The 18,891-nt window shown below is 36.8% G+C and overlaps 1 protein-coding gene across 1 annotated transcript in view; it reads left to right on the top strand.

The window, feature by feature from the left end:
• The window catches only part of igf1ra (insulin-like growth factor 1a receptor), a 443,425-nt gene that overhangs the window by 107,668 nt on the left and 316,866 nt on the right, over nt 1–18,891 (top strand). Inside the window, exon 2 of the mRNA XM_028822633.2 lies at nt 13,969–14,520. Within this exon, the coding sequence (XP_028678466.1) occupies nt 13,969–14,520 (552 nt within the window). The remainder of the gene's footprint in view (nt 1–13,968; nt 14,521–18,891) is intronic.

Raw genomic sequence — 18,891 nt, 5'->3', positions numbered from 1 at the left:
AAAGACTGGGAAAGTTGAGGAATGTTCAAAAAACACCTGTTTTGAACATTCCACAGGTGAACAGGTTAATTGGAAACTGGTGTATGTCATGATTGGGTATAAAAGGAGCATCCCCAAAAGACTCAGTTGTTCACAAGGAGGGATGGGGCGAAATTCACCACTTTGTGAACAGCTGCGTGGGCAAATAGTCCAGCAGTTTAAGAACGTTTTCTCAGTGTACAATTGCAAGGAATCTAGGGATTTCATCACCTACTGTCCATAATATCACCAAAAGATTCAGAGAATCTGGAAAAATCTCTACACGTAAACGGCAAGGCCGAATACCAACACTGGATGCCTGTGACCTTCGATCCCTCAGGCGGCACGGCATTAAAAACCGACATCATTCTGTAAAGGATATTACCACGTGAGCTTAGGAATACTTCAGAAAGCCATTGTCAGTTAACACAGTTTGTCGCTACATCTACAAGTGCAAGTTAAAACTCTACCATGCAAAGCGAAAGCCATATATCAACACTCAGAAACGCCGCCGGCTTCTCTGGGCCCGAGCTCATCTGAGATGGACTGACGCAAAGTGTAAAAGTGTGCTGTGGTCTGACGAGTCCACATTTCAAATTGTTTTTGGAAAACATGGACGTCGTGTCCTCCGGGCCAAAGAGGAAAAGGACCATCCGGATTGTTATTAGCGCAAAGTTCAAAAGCCAGCATCTGTGATGGTATGGGGGTGTGTTAGTGCCCATGGCATGGGTAACTTGCACATCTGTGAAGGCACCATTAATGCTGAAAGGTACATGCAGGTTTTGGAGCAACATATCCTGCCATCCAAGTGACATCTTTTTCAGGGACGTCGTGCTTATTTCATCAGGACAATTCGAAGCCACATTCTGCATGTGTTAGAACAGCGTGGCTTCATAGTAAAAGAGTGTGGGTACTAGACTGGCCTGCCTGTAGTCCAGACCTGTCTCCCATTGAAAATGTATGGCACATTATGAAGCGCAAAATCAGACAACGGAGACCCCGGACTGTTGAGCAACTGAAGTTGTACATCAAGCAAGAATGGGAAAGAATTCCACCTACACAGCTTCAACAATTAGTGTCCTCAGTTCCCAAACACTTATTGAGTGTTGTTAAAAGGAAAGGTGATATAACACAGTGGTAAACATGCCCCTGTCCCAGCTTTTTTGGAATGTGTTGCAGGCATCAAACTCAATATGAGTGAAGATTTGCAAAACAACAATAACGTTTATCAGTTTGAACATTCAATATCTTGTGATTGTAGTGTATTCAATTGAATATAGGTTGAAAAGGATTTGCAAATCATTGTATTCTGTTTTTATTTACATTTTACACAACATCCCAACTTCATTGGAATTGGGGTTGTAATTACATTCATTGCATTCGTAGTCTGAGCACCAACCTGACGTCTAAGGTTCGATCCCCGAGAGGGGAGCAGTAGAGTGTGTACGCCTGATGAGTCCAAATGAGGGTGAAACACGTGTCATGTACTCTTTGCATTATTTGACAGTAAAGTATGCAACATGCATATATATATGCATCTCAGCGACTGAACCTGTGGGATAAGGAAGGCTTTGTCTTCTTTTAACCAGAAGAAGCAAGCTGTGCTTCTCGTTTGCATTGTGTATGTATGCTGAAGAAAAACTTGTATTTTGAGTAAAGCCTTGGAACTGCTTCTGCCTTTTTCAATAATAATGTTATTTTATTTGACTTGCCTTCCTCAGTCAAAAACAGTTCAGTTTTTTTTATCAGCTCAGTAATAAAGCTGAAATTTTGAAGGATGGTACATCTAGGTTAGTGGGTGTTCACTGAGAGGTAATTTTGATAATATCCATATTTAGTAGTAATCCCCCTCCCTCTCCTTGGAGAAAAACAAAATACCCCAAAATCTCAAAAATGACTTGACCGATTTGATTGAAATTTGGTGATTTAATAGAGGAAAGAAAAGTAGCCAATGTGTTTGTTTATTTGTTGTTAATTATTAAACTTCTAATAACTTGCATGGTGTTTGGTGTGCTTTATGCAAGTGAAGTGCATAGTAGAAGTGATTGACGGGCCTCGCAAATAGCACCAGTAACCAATAGGGTGCGCAAGCAACTGAAGACTGTTGTGGTTTCTTGGATTGGAGAAATGAGACATGATCCTGTTGTAAAATGGAAAGAGAAAGTTCAGCAAACCACATGGAAGATGCAAAGGCTAGCAGGCATTGTTTTTTGCTGTTGACTCTTAGATGTGTACCGACTCTCATCTTGGTTATTCGTTTCACTCTGCTGACTTCAGTCTCCAGTCACAGCACAGAATATCAGAACCCAACCCTTCCCACACCCGTTCCTCATTCACGGCACTGCAAACATCAAGGAAGAAATGTTGGTCTTAGTGACACTTGAATTTCTAATGGGGTAGCCACAGAAATTGTGTTGTGATGCTTGAAGCTAATGGTAAGACATAGGGTTCTGACATTCAGGTATATCTACTGTTCTTCACACTGCAAACATCAAGGAAGAAATGTTGGTCTTAGTGACACTTGAATTTCTAATGGGGTAGCCACAGAAATTGTGTTGTGATGCTTGAAGCTAATCGTAAGACATAGGGTTCTGACATTCAGGTATATCTACTGTTCTTCATACACTGCTTTGCATATGCATTCAGATCTGCAGACTTTAAAGGGGGACTGCATACAACTGATGCAAAACATGAAAGGAAATACTGCACTTCAGTGAACAGTGTAAACAACTGAAGAATGTAAACATCAAAAAATGTTAATAAAATATACTCAAATTTTGCATTATATCTATTGATTGCCTGTTTCAATTGAAAAGAATACACTTTTCTTTAAAACTGTTTTGCAGTGATCAACGAAAGCCAAGTCACTAGGAACTTATCTAATGCAGGAATGTTTTACTCATAGGCAATTGTAAATAGCATGTTCAAGAGTAATGCCTTTATCCAAGGTAAATTACAACATTTGAGATACAATTGGTTATAATTTTTTTGTTTTATCCAATTGGAGCACAGGTAGATGAAGTGACTTGCTCATGGTAACATGTGTAACTGGCAGGATTTAAACCCACTACCTTAGGGTTTGAAGTTCTAGGTCCAAAGCCTTAACCACTACACCACACTGCCTGCCAATAATGTTAGCCTTTGGTTAAAAAAAAAAAAAAACTACAAATATTGTATGCAAAAAAGCATTTAGTACTTCTGTTACACCTAGTTAACCAAAAACACTGTAACTGATGCTCGTTGTCTCACATTTCCTGGACGAAGCTAGGTAACACAACTAGTTCAAATATAATTAGAGTTAGGGTTTTATACATTACAGAAAACATTTAAAATGTGGCATGTTTATTTAAACTGTTATGACACAACCAATTTACTCATTCATTCATGCGACTGAACAGATTTACCGTGGAAATTAATTAAAAAAAAAAAAAAAACCTTCATGGGCATCTAAACTGTGTACCTTTTATTAAAATATATTACATAAATTACAATAATCAAAACTCATTCAAAGTTGATTTTAACAAAGCTGTATATCAGTGTTTAAAATGAGAGTTTCCAGTCTCATGACATTCTTGGCTTGGAGAAATTACTACTGGCCAGAAACATAAAGTTTAACAAAATCTCTTCCATCAACCCATTCATTCATGATCAAATTTTCCAAATCCTCTAGAGCCTCACCCAATATTTAGTTTTCAAAAAGTCAAAAATAATACCAAAAAAATGCTACCTACCGATCCTAAAGCATTTTTCCATTTTCAAAAAGCTAATGACTGAATGCAAGAATAAGAAAATGTAGGCTCACTGTAAATGTAGTCTGATGTGGGGGCTGAGTTAATCTTGACCTCATAATATCCTGCAAGCCACACTGTTTACGTTTGTAACAAGCTTTACATACAAGTGTGCATTTGTATTTGAACGTGTTACAGAAATTTGGAATTTCCTGTGGTACTGTCTTCAGACTAGTTGCACTTTGCACTCTATATTTGAATACAACAGTCTCAATTGGATTTTTCTCAGCTTCACAGTGGACTTAAATTCAACAGCTTGATCTTGGACAAGACGTTTGGGCTTTCTCCTAAAGTTTAGGGTTATTGATTGAAACAGCTGATCATTATTCTTTGCCTCACTTTGTTTCACAAACCAAAATGAATAACTGATGAATATTACGCAAACAATGTTCAGTATGGTTAAGCATAAGACAAACTAATTGGGTCACTTTTAATATCTGTTTACCTTTTGATTTCAATACTTCCCTAGTTTTAGAAATTGATGTCTGGGAGCAGGACCTTTGTGATGCTTCAGATTATATACTTTCTGTGTTGTGAGTTGGGTTGGGATGACAAAGTGAATTTCCTTGTTCACGTCTTTATACACTACTACAAAGTGTTGTGCATTTAAACTTAAAAAGCTCTTAGAGGAGACATTAAAGAGTAGTCTACCAGCAAATGCTTCATTTAAAAATAAGAACAACAAATTTTCCTTTCCTGCCATTTTAATTTTATTTGTTGTTTTTGAGTATATGGTTTTAATTTTTATGTAGTTTTTGTTCTTCACTGAGCTTTTTTACATCTGTGTCCAATTACTCTGGTTAAGGTTCATGGTCTAGCTAAAGCCAGTTCTGGCTGCATTGGATGCTATGCAGGAAAAGCTGTGGATAGAATACCAGTCTGTTGCAGAGCATACACTGACCATAATAGATAGGACAATGCAGTGTGGTTTAAAAAAAAAAAAAAAAAAAAAAAACACACACACATTCATAGACACAAGGAGAATATGCATAATGTTCTGCCTCTGACTAAGCAACAATTAAATTAAATCAGCAGCAATTGTACCATCTTGCCATCCTGCATGTACATCTTAATAACTCAATTAAATCTCTCTATTATAAAAAAAAAATCTTTGAAGGAGACGAGACGTGATTTTCTCAGTGAGACGCTTTCAAAACCTGCGAGACGAGTCATTGTGCCAAGAGATTTAACCACGTCCGGGGCTGGAAATAAGACAAAGAGTAGATGACAAAGTAGAACATTGTAAAGAATTCAAAAATGTTGGTGCGGTACACATGCAGAGTAGGTTAGAAATACCGGAAGTACGAAAATTCGAAAGTGTCAAAAAAAGGAAACGGAAATTACTTGTGAAATAATGGAACAGTGAAAAGAGATCGAATATATTTTTCTTATTAACTTTAAGTCGGAGACTTCTAGATTGTTTAATTCGTGTTGCCACCAGGGGAAAAAAAATAGTGTTTCTTCCAAATGAAAAGACGTTTCCGTGAGAATTAAGATTTTTTGTTTGGTGAAAGTGAAATCCCACGAGAGAAATCATTTCTTATTTGTGTGAATGCTATTGTCAGACACATTTCTTGTAGCGAGAAAGAAACGATATTCAGTCATGGGCAGTTATATGTTGCGTTATCACGATGTAATTCCAAACACGGAATCAAAATTCAATGCGTTATTGATGAAAAGTCAAAAGCAAAAAGAGATTGAATATATGCACATAGGTGATATGACAGCAGCAGCAGAAGTTTAAAAAAAATAAAAATAAAAAACTATTCTCATTGTATTACCGTTTTAAGACGGGGTTTCAGACTTGGGGAGCATTCAGCTCCCCTCTTCGCCTCTCTGCCGCTCGCATTGTGAAGTGGCTGGTGCGTAGTGTTGTTTGGGATGTCGAGTGAAGCATTGTGTGTTGTATCCGTGCCCTAATAACATCAAACTCTATGTTCTCAAAAAGGATTTTAATGGAGTATGTTCTGAATTTAAGTGAGATACCAGTCAGCTTACAGGGCACCATCCCTCCCCAAGCACAGCTAAAAAGGGTAAATAAAGACGTGCCATATTTATTGTTAGCTGTGTGAGGAAATCCTGAAAACAGGATTATTACACAAAACTTGACCAGTGTAGAGACAACAGCTCAACATTTAACCAATGTTCTGAAGTTTTTATTATTGTTTTTTTTATGTTATTAACAAAAGATGATGGTCATGTGGACCTCTGGCCTTCAATCCATCAATGTAGGAACAGCGTGGATCGCCACCACATAAAACCGGAAAAAGAACAGCAGAGAAAGTAGGGGTTAGTATGGATTTCGGAGTCACCTTGAATGATAATGATAATTTAATTCATTTACAAAATATCAGGGTTAAAGTAAAATGAAGTTATGAGAAAGCCATGTTAAAATAATGAGTTTTTAGCGTTTTTTAAAGTGCTCCATCATATTAGCCTGGCTAATTTCTATTGGTAAGCTATTCCAGATTTTAGGTACATAACAGCAGAAAGCTGCCTCACCACTTCTTTTAGGTTTAGCTCTTGGAATTATAAGCTGATACTCATTTGAAGATCTAAGGTTACAATGTTGAGTATAAGGTGAAAGGAATTCTGAAATATAGGATGCAGCGAGATTATCTAAGGCTTTGTAAACCATAAGCAGGATTTTAAAGTCAATTCTAAATGGCACAGTAAACCAGTTTAGTGACATCAAAACTGGAGAGATGTGCTCGGATTTTCTTTTCCTAGTTATAAGATTCTAACAGCTGCATTCTACAATAGTTGCAATCGATTGATGTCTTTTTTGGGTAGTCCTGAGAGGAGTGCGTTACAGTAATCTAGCCGACTGAAAACAAAAGCATGAACTAATTTCTCAGCATCTTTCAAAGTTATAAGAGATCTAACTTTTGCAGTATTTCTTAAATGAAAGAATGCTGTCCTAGAAATCTGATTTAATATGTGATTTTAAATTTAGGTCAGAGTCAAAAATTATCCCTAAATTCTTTACCTCCGTCTTGACTATTTTTAATACCCTCATTATATCCATTTTTGCCAGTCACTAAAATTTCTGTTTTCTCCTTATTTAGTTTGAGAAAATTACTATTCTACTCATCCATTCAGAAGCACAAGTAAGACATTATGTAAGTGAACCAAGAGAGTCTGGCGCTATTGATAAATACAGTTGTGTGTCATCAGCATAGCTGTGGTAGCTCACGTTATGCCTTGAGATAATCTGGCCTAATGAAAGCATGTAGATCGAAAAGAGCAGTGGACCCAGGATAGATCCTTGTGGAGCACCATATAGAATATCCTGTGTCTTTGAAGTATAATTACCACAACTAACAAAGAATTTTCTACCTGCCAGTAAGACTCAAACCATTTTAAGATACTGCCAGAGAGGCCCACTCATTGACTAAGGCGATTTTTAAGAATTTTGTGATCAGTAGTATCAAATGCGGCACTCAGGTCTAAGAGGATGAGAACAGATACATGGCCTCTGTCCACATTACCCGCAAGTCATTTACTACTTTAATGTGTGCAGTTTCTTTACTGTGATTTGTTCTAAAACCTGACTGAAACTTGTCAAGAACAGAATGTTTATTCAGGTGATCATTTAGCTGCATAATGACGGCCTTTTCTAGGACTTAAAAAGGCAGGTTAGAAATACAGTAGGCCTAAATTTTCAGAAGCAGAGGAGCCAAGATTATTTTTCTTGAGCAGGGGTTTAACTACAACAGTCTTATGTATCTAATGATGAATTTACTATGTCAATAATACTATCAGTTAGCACGATGGATACTTGTTTGAAAAAAAACGTGTTGGTATTTAGTCAAGGACGCAGATGGAGGGTCTCAGTTGAGAAATTTTATACTAGGGGGTTCCCCCCTGCTTGCTTTACTCACCAAACCCCACCTGTCTCTGCTGCTCGAGGGGGGCTCGAAGAGGGGGGCTGAACACATTCCAAGGAGACATGGTCGCTCCTCCAAAACCCCCTCTTAAACAGTGATACAATGGGAAACAAATACAGGTTTTGTTTTTTTTTTGAAACCTTCTCTTTGTTCAATCAGATGCTGGATTGCTGCTGCTGCTGCTGTGCCGCATGATCTGCATCTCGCAAGATGCTTCGAACATTTAAAAGCCTGTACAGCAGCTGTCCTACTCTTTGTCTTTTATTTCTGGCCCCGGGTGTGGTTAAATCTTTTGGCACAAAGTCTTGTCTCGCGGGCCACGAGTTCTTGATATTTTTTAGTTTATAATTTAAAAATGGAATAAAAATCTGCAAACCTAAATAAATTCTGAAAAGAATGATACCAAACATATATATGTAGGTTTTAAAATAAGCCTGATTTAAAGCGTGACAAAACAGTCACATAAAATCGTTGCACTCTTAGGCTTAGGATTTTATGTGTGTGTATGTATGTGTATAGATATATAAATAGAGAGAGAGATAAAAGATAAATCAGGTAAATCTATCCTGGTGAAAGAATTTAATTTGTTTAAAATGGAGTACCGGGATTTAAAAGGATCTCAATGGGGAGATGTACTATATTATTTCTAATATCATCAATTTTGTGATTAAAAAAAATTATAGCAAAAGTTACATTGAAAGCACTTTTAAGTTTCTTGGACGCATTTCATTGAGTGGCATGGATTTAGCAGATGATCAATTGTAGAGAATAAAACTCTGGGATTACTAGCGTTATTTATAATTTTAGAGAAATAGCACTGCCTCTCAAGACAGACTATGCTGTTGTATTCCCTTATTTTAGCCTTCAATATCTAATAGTGGTTAATCAGTTTAGTTTTTCTCCATTTACACTCAGCTCTCCAGCATGTTTTCTTTAGATCAGACACTCTGAGTTTTCCATTGTGTAACAGTGCTGGAGGATTTTTATAACTGTCTTTTCAGGAGTGACTCTCTGCGGCAGCTCTCACTTTAGTATTAAAATTTTCCACCTTACTATTTACACTATCCTCACTATTGTAGTAAGCACTACAAACGGACTGGTTGTTTAAAATGTTTGTAAACTTTGAAGCTGTAGATGAATAAAAGAAGTGTTTTTTAACAATATGCTTCTCATTATTTTTTTTATCATTATTTCTATATTAAATAGTAAGAGAAAATGATCTGATAAACTAATATCAAGATCTGCCTCACATACATTTTTATTCGTTTAGTAATTAGTAAATCAAATGTGTGCCCTGCTTTGTGTTTTGGCTGACTGACATGCTGGCTCAAATCAAACAGGCAGTGAGTTTGAATTGCTCATCATATGACTAATACATTAAGCACCTTGCACAAACAAATAAATAAATGCAGACTGAGTATATTTTCTCTGTGTGGAATGGAGTGTTTACTCACTTTACCTCAGTATGTAGCAAGTCGACGTTATTAGGCTGCTATTTCAGTAGGCTGATTGTTTTACCTTAATATTACTTTCAGCTACTTCATGTTATTTTTAGGATTTTTCCTTTACTGTAGTTACTGTGCATTTGGGTATTACATTCCCCATAATTTCTTTTTACTTAAACAGAAAAGGGAGACAAATAGGTAGAGATGGAAATGTGTTTTCCCCCCTTATCCTCCCCTAATTATGAGCTGTACCAAAAACAGTATTGCCCACCTTTTAGATTTCCAGATTTTTTTCATATTACCTCAGTTAGTGTTCACTTGTGTTAAACTTTGTACCCTTTTCTGGATTCTAATTTAAAATGTGTTACTACTGTGATAGGCTCTGGCATCTCTCGGCACTTAACTGGATTAAGAAGGTTTATCAGAGTCAATACACCTGGCCCACTTACTATCTATGTGGAGTTTGGATATTCTGCCTGTGTCTACATTTCTTTTGAGACCATGGTTTCCACCTCATTTACAAAGATTTGCTTACGTATGTGCAGTCAAAGAAAAGTGGGGATGAACTAGTGCTGGGCGGTATACCGGTTCATACCGAAAACTGTTTATTTTTGTTATAATATGGATTTTTCTTATACCGCAACACTGGTTTAAATTGGCTAAACAAAGTTCGGTACATGGCGCAGTGGAAAACTGTTTAAGGGGAACCTTTTTCACTGCTACACCGCTAAACATATGCAACGGAGTACATGCGGTAGTGGAGGTATTGCGCGGTCAAAATGGACAGAGAACATTCCGAAACTGAAGCGGTAGCAGACGATAAAGTTGAACATGATGACACAGAAGAACTTTTGCTAGAAAAAGGAGCCGTGTCTGTTGTCTAGAGATACTTTGGATTTAAAAGGTCGGATGTGGACCATTATGTTCAAATGTGTGAATACTATTTCTATACTACTGGATAATACTACAAGCCAAGTTGTACTTGTTTTATTTTTTTCAATACTGTGTAATGTACCTGGGTACTGTGTAATAGTGTGATGACGTTGACTTTATTCTCGACATCTCTACTTTATTCTCGCCATTTGTCGAGATTAAAGTCGACATGTTGACTTTATTCTCGTAATTTGTTATTAAAGTAGAACATCCATCCATCCATCCATTTTCCAACCCGCTGAATCCGAACACAGGGTCACGGGGGTCTGCTGGAGCCAATCCCAGCCAACACAGGGCACAAGGCAGGAAACAATCCTGGGCAGGGTGCCAACCCACCGCAGGACACACACAAACACACTCACACACCAAGCACACACTAGGGCCAATTTAGAATCACCAATCCACCTAACCTGCATGTCTTTGGAATGTGGGAGGAAACCGGAGCGCCCGGAGGAAACCCACGCAGACACGGGGAGAACATGCAAACTCCACGCAGGGAGGACCCGGGAATCGAACCCAGGTCCCCAGATCTCCCAACTGCGAGGCAGCAGTGCTACCCACTGCGCCACCGTGCCGCCCAAAGTAGAACATCGTAAACTAAACTTCATCTTAAAATGAATATTTAATGTACTAGATTTTCTCAAACCCCATCATAAGTTATGTAGCACATTAAATGCTTTGTGTCAAGTGTTCCCAGAGCCATGTTAATCGCTACTGCTTCTTAAACTGACTTCCTCTTGCGCTAAGAGGAGATGCTGGCAGCACACAGAATACATTAATTTCATGATATCCCTGCTTCCTGAACATTTAGAATGCTAAGATAAATACTTGATATAATTTTCATGATGAAATGCATTAAAGCATGTATTAATCATGTGGGGGCACGGTGGCATAGAAGTTGCACTGCTGCCTCGCAGCAATGGGGTCCTGGATGTTCCTTGCTTTGAATTTGCATGTTTTTCTGGTGGGTTTACTCGGCGTGCTTCAGTTTCCTTTCAAAGTCATGTAGGATGTGGGGTTTTGTTATGCTATATTAACCCTGCTAGTGTATGTATTGCTCGTATTCAGTCTGCGATGTGCTGGCGTACCATTCAGGATTTGCACCTGCCTCACACACAGTGCTTGCTGGGATGGGCGCAACCCTGAATGGACGGCATAATTAAACATGTATAACGAAGATTTTTTTTAAAGTTGTGAACACTCGGTGGTCTAAGTTTATAACTAGTTTTAATTTCACAAAGATGTTTATCGTGTGGTGATTGGTTATGTGGAGAAAGAAAAAGGATGGATAGGAACTGGGGTTTTGGTACGTCAGACAGAGAGCACACATGCAATAAAGAAAGCCCGCTCAGGAGAACAACCATTGAATTCTGTGTTTGTGTCTCCGAACACCAGATCACGAACCCAACATTTACACAATATTTCAGTTAAACCTGTGCGATGCCCATTCATAAATCCAGTTTTTTGGAGTCTCGTCACACCTGCCATAAAGTTCTCTACAATGAATGTAGACCTGGGGACCCCTTACTGCGAGGGAGCAGCACTACCGCCACACTACCGTGCATGTTTAATACCTGCTTTAATGCATTTCATCCTGAAAATGATACCAAGTATTTATCTTAGTATTCTAAATGTTCAGAGAGCAGGAATATCATGAAGTGAATGGATCCTGTGCAGCGATCGCTGCTTGCACCTCCTCTTGGTGTAGAGGAAGTCAGTTTAAGAAGCGCGTACAACGATTAACAACTGGGTCGGGGAACACTTAACACAAAGCATTTAATGTGCTACATTAACTTATGATGGGGTTTGAGAAAATCTAGTAAATTAAACATTGATTTTAGGATGAAGTTCAGTTTACGACATTCTACTTTAATTACAAAATAAACTATGAGAATAAAGTGGAAATGTTGAGAATAAAGTGAACATGTCAACTTTATTCTCGACATGTAGTTTTTTTTTCTTTTCTTCCCTGTGGCCCTAATAAGCTTCCGTAGGGCTATACCACAAATAGCATTATAAATACAAGTTGCAGTTTTATTATTTATGTATATAGCTTAGCTTGAAGCAAGGTCCATATTAATGCAGTTTGCCTTAATGATGGTTCAGTTGGTAAAGATGTCATCAAGTTGCACTATTTTATTTTTATTTGGTGAATACTGTACTGTGTAATGCACCTGGGCTTGAAGTCTTAAAGTAACAGTATTATTACTGGAAGTTGCAATATTATTTATTTTGTTATTATTTATTAATTTAAATATTATGCAGTTTAATGATGGTAAAGTTGTTTAAAAAGTCACTTTAACGTGTCAGTGGATAGAGATTGTTAACATTAACAGAAAGTGTAGCTGGTTTACAAAAAATATTTACTCTTTATTCCTTTTCTAAGACATATTCAGTGCAATACAACTTTTGACAAGCACCTCTGGATATTTTACAAAGTCTAAATGCCTCTTTGGATGGTTGAAAATATGTTTTCAAAATTTTAGTTTAAGTTGTTTGCAAAATTTGTTCAATAAAAAGGTTCTATATTTTGACTGCAACTGTCATGTAATGTGATTCCTTCTCTTCATTAGTGCCATACCCTTGAAAAACATCACTTTATGGAGCCATGCAAACCTGTATTGAGACTTGTATGCACATTAAAATGTTTTTTTGTACAATGTACAATTCTCATGGCAGTGGAATAGGTTATTCTTAGGCAGTAATTGCAGTGGAAAATGTGGTTAACATCCACTCATGCATGGGGAAAAAAAATACCGTCCAATACCATGAAACCGGTATAATTTTGAAAAATACCGTGATATAGAATTTTGGTCATACCGACCAGCACTAGGATGAACATAAATCCTAAAATATGTAAAGGGTACCAATGGAAGCAATTGATAGCTGTGGCTGTGGTGGCAGTTCTAAGTGTGTTTGTTGTACCTAATCTATTTTTGTGTGAATGGCATATTTTGTTAAGCAAAACAGAGTATTCCACTGAATTTAAACAAAAGTATTTTTATTTAAATTATTATTTATTATTATTATCATTTATTTACCTGATGCTGTCTGCCAGTGGACATTCCTGTAACCTTGTTTCCACTTAGTAAAATGACTGGATTCTACAACTGCACATTGCACTTGGATTACATTGTTACAATAAAATTTACTTGAAGATGGCTATTTATAAAATAGTTAAGAACGAAAACTGTTAAATTGTAATTTCTAACTGAATCTCAAATTTCTGTGTAATCTGTATAATTCTGACCACATTGTTATGTAACTTTCCTCTGTGAGGATTTTGCCTTACACCTTCCCATGTGCTGACCACCCACTGGTCACCCCCTTGACCCAGTGAAAGGACAGTTTAAACTAAATTTTGTGTCTTGTTGCCATTATAAGTACATATGAAAGAGGCAGCTGAAAATTAAATAAGCTCATTTGTAATAATTTTTATGCATTCATGACCTTTTACCTTGCAGTGTTTGAAAAGCCTGAGATCTATCTGCTTTCATGTTGGTATAGACATTGATGCTGTTTGCTAGTTTTCTTCTTATTCATATCAGATATGTAAGTCACTGCACATGTTTAAGAACATCTAATCGGGCAGCCCTATAAATGTATAAATGCAAGAGAACTGAAAACTCTGCTTATTTATGTCAGTCTTAGGGGTTATCACAGAGAAACAACGGAGAAGGTCCTATATTTTTCCTGCCACATTTAGATGGAGGGTTAACATTTGATAGATATTAATTGTATCAAGTGAGTTTCTCTTCCACAGACCTAAGTTTTTTTTCCCTTTCCCCCATGTAGTTTTTATACTGTCCGCAAAATTTCTTTGTGTTTCTTAGTTGTCCTGGATTATTATAAAGCAAACTATTGACTCTCCTCTCTTTTGTTGTCTTTTGTTAGTTTGTGGCCCAGACATTGACATTCGCAATGACATCCATGAGCTGAAGAAGCTGGAGAACTGCACAGTGATTGAGGGTTACCTTCAGATCCTGCTCATCTCTCATGTCAAGGCGGAGGACTTCCGTAACCTGCGCTTCCCCAAGCTGACACTCATTACTGACTACCTGCTGCTGTTCAGAGTTTCTGGTTTGGAAAGCCTGCGTGACCTGTTTCCCAATCTGACTGTGATCCGTGGCCGCAGCCTCTTTTACAACTATGCTCTTGTCATCTTTGAGATGACTAACTTGAAGGACATTGGCCTGTTCAACCTGCGCAACATCACACGAGGTTCAATCCGAATTGAGAAAAACCCTGATCTCTGCTACCTGGACTCTGTGGACTGGTCTCTCATCCTGGATGCTGACTATAATAATTTCATCTCTGGGAACAAGCAGTCAAAAGAGTGTGGGGATGTTTGTCCTGGAATCATGGAAGAAAACCCTCTCTGCTTCAAGACTAGCATTAATGATGTCTACAACTACCGGTGCTGGACTTCAAACCACTGCCAGAAAGGTAAGAAAAGGCACTGTATTTTTTATGATTGCTTCAGAGTAGCAGATCTAACACAGTTGTTTTATTATTACTGTTTACTTACATGGATTCAGTATAGGTACATATTTAACCAAACAAGAATCTTACACATCTATAGTTAAGACCTAGAGGTGTTAGAAGTGTTTAGGCATAATAAAATATTACTCGTTGAACGAGGTCTTCAATTCAAATCTCGAACTCTTATGAAGGGGCTTCCTATTTGTGGACTGTCATAATTTTATGAAGGTATTTATTTCCAATATTTTAGCAAAAAAATACATTTGTTTTGCACATTGTGAGCATACGACTAAATGACTTAAAATGTTGATTTTGCTACCTAAGTAACTGGAGATTTTTTTATGGCAATCTTTGATATTGTTTGCTGTGGTCTATGCTGGGCACCATAGGCTTCCATTCAATTAGATACATTATTTATTCTCTCCACAAAAACAAATTCATTTTTTTTCCTAGGCCTTCACTAGCAACTACATGAGGTAACTAATATCATTTCTTATATCATTTGGGTAGAGTATTCAATTAAGAAGAATGACAGTAACTTTATGGTTATATGCAATAAGTTTCAGTAGTAGGACTTTATGGATTTCATTTTTTTTTTCTCAAATTCACTTTTAATTTTTTCCATTTTTGGAGTTCATTTTTCTGTAATTTAGAGTTTTACATTTTTATTCTCAGTTGAAAAATTTATAATATAGATTCAACAATTAAAAACCAACTGTATTATCATTTTGGTTTCATTTTTAGGACACTTCACTTAATTTTCATTTAATAAAAATCTAAAAACAAATGTAAAACAGTTGGTGCCGAAACTATAACCTTAATTATCCAACATATTTCACATAAACTTAAAGCATTAAATTAATATAATCGTACATGTTTCATAAATTAAAATAAGTGAACTTGAAAGACTAAACAAATATAAAGATTTTGAGGTTTACCAAAAGTCTTAATTTGATGTGAAACTGCATGATTATAAAAGTGCCCTTTTTTCCTATTTTTGCAATTTTTGAGACACATCTCTGTTGAATTACATGTTACTTAAGTACTTAATGTTTTTTTCTGTGAAGGACTCTTTCAGTTGGCAGTATTTTATACTTACTGAAATTTGTGGTAATGTACCTGCACCCTTACAATATTTAAATAAAAACGGATGGAGTTTTTAATTTTCTCAAGCAGAATATTAGATTCAGCACAAGTAGCAACAAAATCTTCCTCCAACTCGTGTCTGAAATCGCAAGCTCTTAGTGCACATGTGATTGTGGTTTGACAAGCTGCAGAATTCATTTGACCCTGCCTCAGTTCTTGGTTTCTTAGATGTACCTGAAACTTAAGGGGGTTATTGTCTGTCCTAGTTGATCCAGTCAGTGATTTTTTTGTCAGGTTTTACAGATTAACTGATCATCTGAGTCATACTATTTCCTGGGATGCTGCTTATCCTGAACTTTGACTGTCAGTGTTGAATTTCTCTTTTCTTTTTTGACAATTTAGATGTTTCAGTTGTCTGACTGCTTTGACATGTTATCTTCCTGAAGAAATTCATATAAAAACACTATCTGCTTAGCATGTGCTTGACTTGCAAAATGTGACTTGATATGTTTAAGTATGGAAACTATACTATTTTCTTGTGTGATATGATTTGATACTTTGCCACATCAATGAACCATCAGTAATGTGTGATGTTTTCACAATTTAATATGACGAAATAGGAGAAAACTCACAATTCTGTTTTTATATGGAAATTCCAATTTTCATATGTGAATTTCGTGATTTCCTCTGTGATGAAACTTGCGTAGAGTGATTTAGGATTGCTCTAAGCTGCAGGAGAAGGTTTTATACGAATCTGGTTAACATGATTACAAATTATAATCAGAAAACTGTTTACTACAAAGATTGGACACGATTAGTCTTCTATTGAAAACAACACATGTCCTTGGGTTGCCCAAACTGAGGCATAAATGTTAGATTTATAATGGATTAGGAGGAAAAACTGGGTTAGATGAAAGAAAATGTTAAATATAAAAATGTCCAAACTATGCAGATGTTTTGAATGATCAAAGTAAAGAATTAAGGAAAATGAAAAAGAAAAAAAAAAGTTTAATAGCTTGCTAGGCTTACTGAGAGTTTTGCAGCAGAATACCTGATACTTGCTTTTTCCTTCAAGACTTATGGTGACACAGTGATATGATGTATCTTCTCTGTCATGTATACAGTATTGTTTTTGTAGCTATAAAATGTTTTTATTAAGGTGTGAATATAAGGTTTAAATATTTACGCCTGTTTGTTTGTCTATAGCTGCAAGTTAACAGATTTAGACACAGAACGTGTGTTTTGTGCACACTGTAGTATGTGTGTAAGTACAAATAAAGTGCATGGCATGGACACTTGACTTGCACAATTTGTGCTTGGGTGGTCAAGCTACTGAGTCATGGTCTTTTTATTTATTTTCCCTTCCATGGCAAAGGCCAATCATTTGAAAGATAGTTGGCTTGATTGCTTGTCACAAATAAAGGGGAGACCCTGAAATGCATCATGTTGCACAAAATAAACCACAAATGTTCGTACAATAATAAAGCAGGAACAAATGGAATAAACACTCCGTTGCTAGGTGTACTTTATTTAGAGCAACTGCCATCAACGGTTTTGGAGCTTGCTGCTAAGTGCAGGCAAGTAGTATCATTTACACTTGTAAAAATAAAATCCGAGGCAGCAGATGTTTTGAGGACTCGGAAGCCACAGGTACACAAGTCATTGCTAGGGGAACAACACAACATTTGAGGCTGCTTGAACCTGTGGCTGCTTTTTGCTTTGGTTTTTAATTTGAACTTAATGCAATACCAAAAGTGGATATCTAGATAATGTTATTGTCTTATTTTTTTTACATTGCATTTAGGCAGTTTTATCCAATCTGAGACCAACTTGGTTTTCTCTCCTGATGTATAACTACAATTTTGAATACCGTACCCATTTTTAACCGGTCATTTGTGATGTTACAACTATTATTCTCTGCTTGTGTGCCAAAACTTTGCTTATAAGGGTTTGTGGCTGATAAAGTATCAGGGACACAGGATGAAGAAAGCAATTCCTTTTACCAAACACTCTGGAGCTGCGGCTCCCTCTCTAGTCTGTCTCTCTTACTCTGTCAGGGAGGGAGGAAAGATTGGCGCCTCAATGCCCTGCATTGTTAGCATGGGAGTCAGGCTGTATGTGATTGCAAGCTGGCAAGATGTGTTCTGTAATCTCTGAGTCTTGTGCTGTCTGGCAGTATGAGAAATGTGGGAAAGTTTTGCATGTGGGAAAATTCTGTGATATTGTAATGTCCACTAAGAATACCCTCTTTTCCTTCCCATTTCAAAAAATAGAACATAAACGCAGGAAAATCCCTCAATTTCCTCAGCTCTACTTGAATTGTGTATGTGGGAAGTGGGAGTTTTACACATATTTGAGGGGCGTTTTTAGGTTCAGACCTTGAATAACATATTAGCAGATGATCATTATGACCTTAAAGAAGTACTAACATCCATCTATCTCCAAAACATGCTTAGATTAGTACAGGTGTGTGGGGCACTGTAGCCTATGCTGGCAACATCAGGCTCCAGGCAGGAACCAACTCTGAATGGAATGTCAAAAAAGAAATAGTAGAAATTATTCATTTGCAGACTGGAAAAGATTGACATGTCTCACATTTATCATTGTCCTTGTCATTAACTTGTACCTGGCTTCTACTACTCCTCCTAATATTTGCCCAAACATCATACATTTCCCTTAATTCCCCCCCCCCCAAAAAAAAAACCATGGCATCTCCTCATGTTTTCCATTACTAGGCAAATACATTCCTTTGCACTCACATTTATTGGAGACTGTTTTTAACCAACAGAGTGCTATTTATTCCATCTCCTGAATTATTATCAATTACTATCCATTAGTTCAAGGTTTGACACTTTAGGTTTGTCTTTCTGATTCCATGTTATTAACCCTTGCTGCTTTACATTTTGACTTTGATTACACTTTTGCTATTGGTTTCTCTCTCATTCAGCATGTACCTAGTGGAACTGGGCAAATATATTCACTTAGGAGTGCAAGAGGACATTTGCTTGGTACTATTAAATGTGTTAAAAACAAAGACAAACATGATTAGGTAAAAACTCTTTAGATTTATTTTGTGTTCATGACATGAGTTTGACTGTTCATTTATCTTATGCAAATTCTTGGAGATCTATAGTCATTGTCTTATCTTGGTCTTTTCTTTATCACTCGAACACCAAGGTAATCTACCCAGTGAAAGGAATCATTCAAATCTTTATTATGATTAAAAGTATAAAAAAGACCACAGGCAAA

The sequence above is a fragment of the Erpetoichthys calabaricus genome, chromosome 17, assembly GCF_900747795.2.
Source record: "Erpetoichthys calabaricus chromosome 17, fErpCal1.3, whole genome shotgun sequence".
In the NCBI taxonomy this organism is placed as follows: domain Eukaryota; kingdom Metazoa; phylum Chordata; class Cladistia; order Polypteriformes; family Polypteridae; genus Erpetoichthys; species Erpetoichthys calabaricus.
This window is presented reverse-complemented; position numbering and strand designations above follow the sequence as displayed.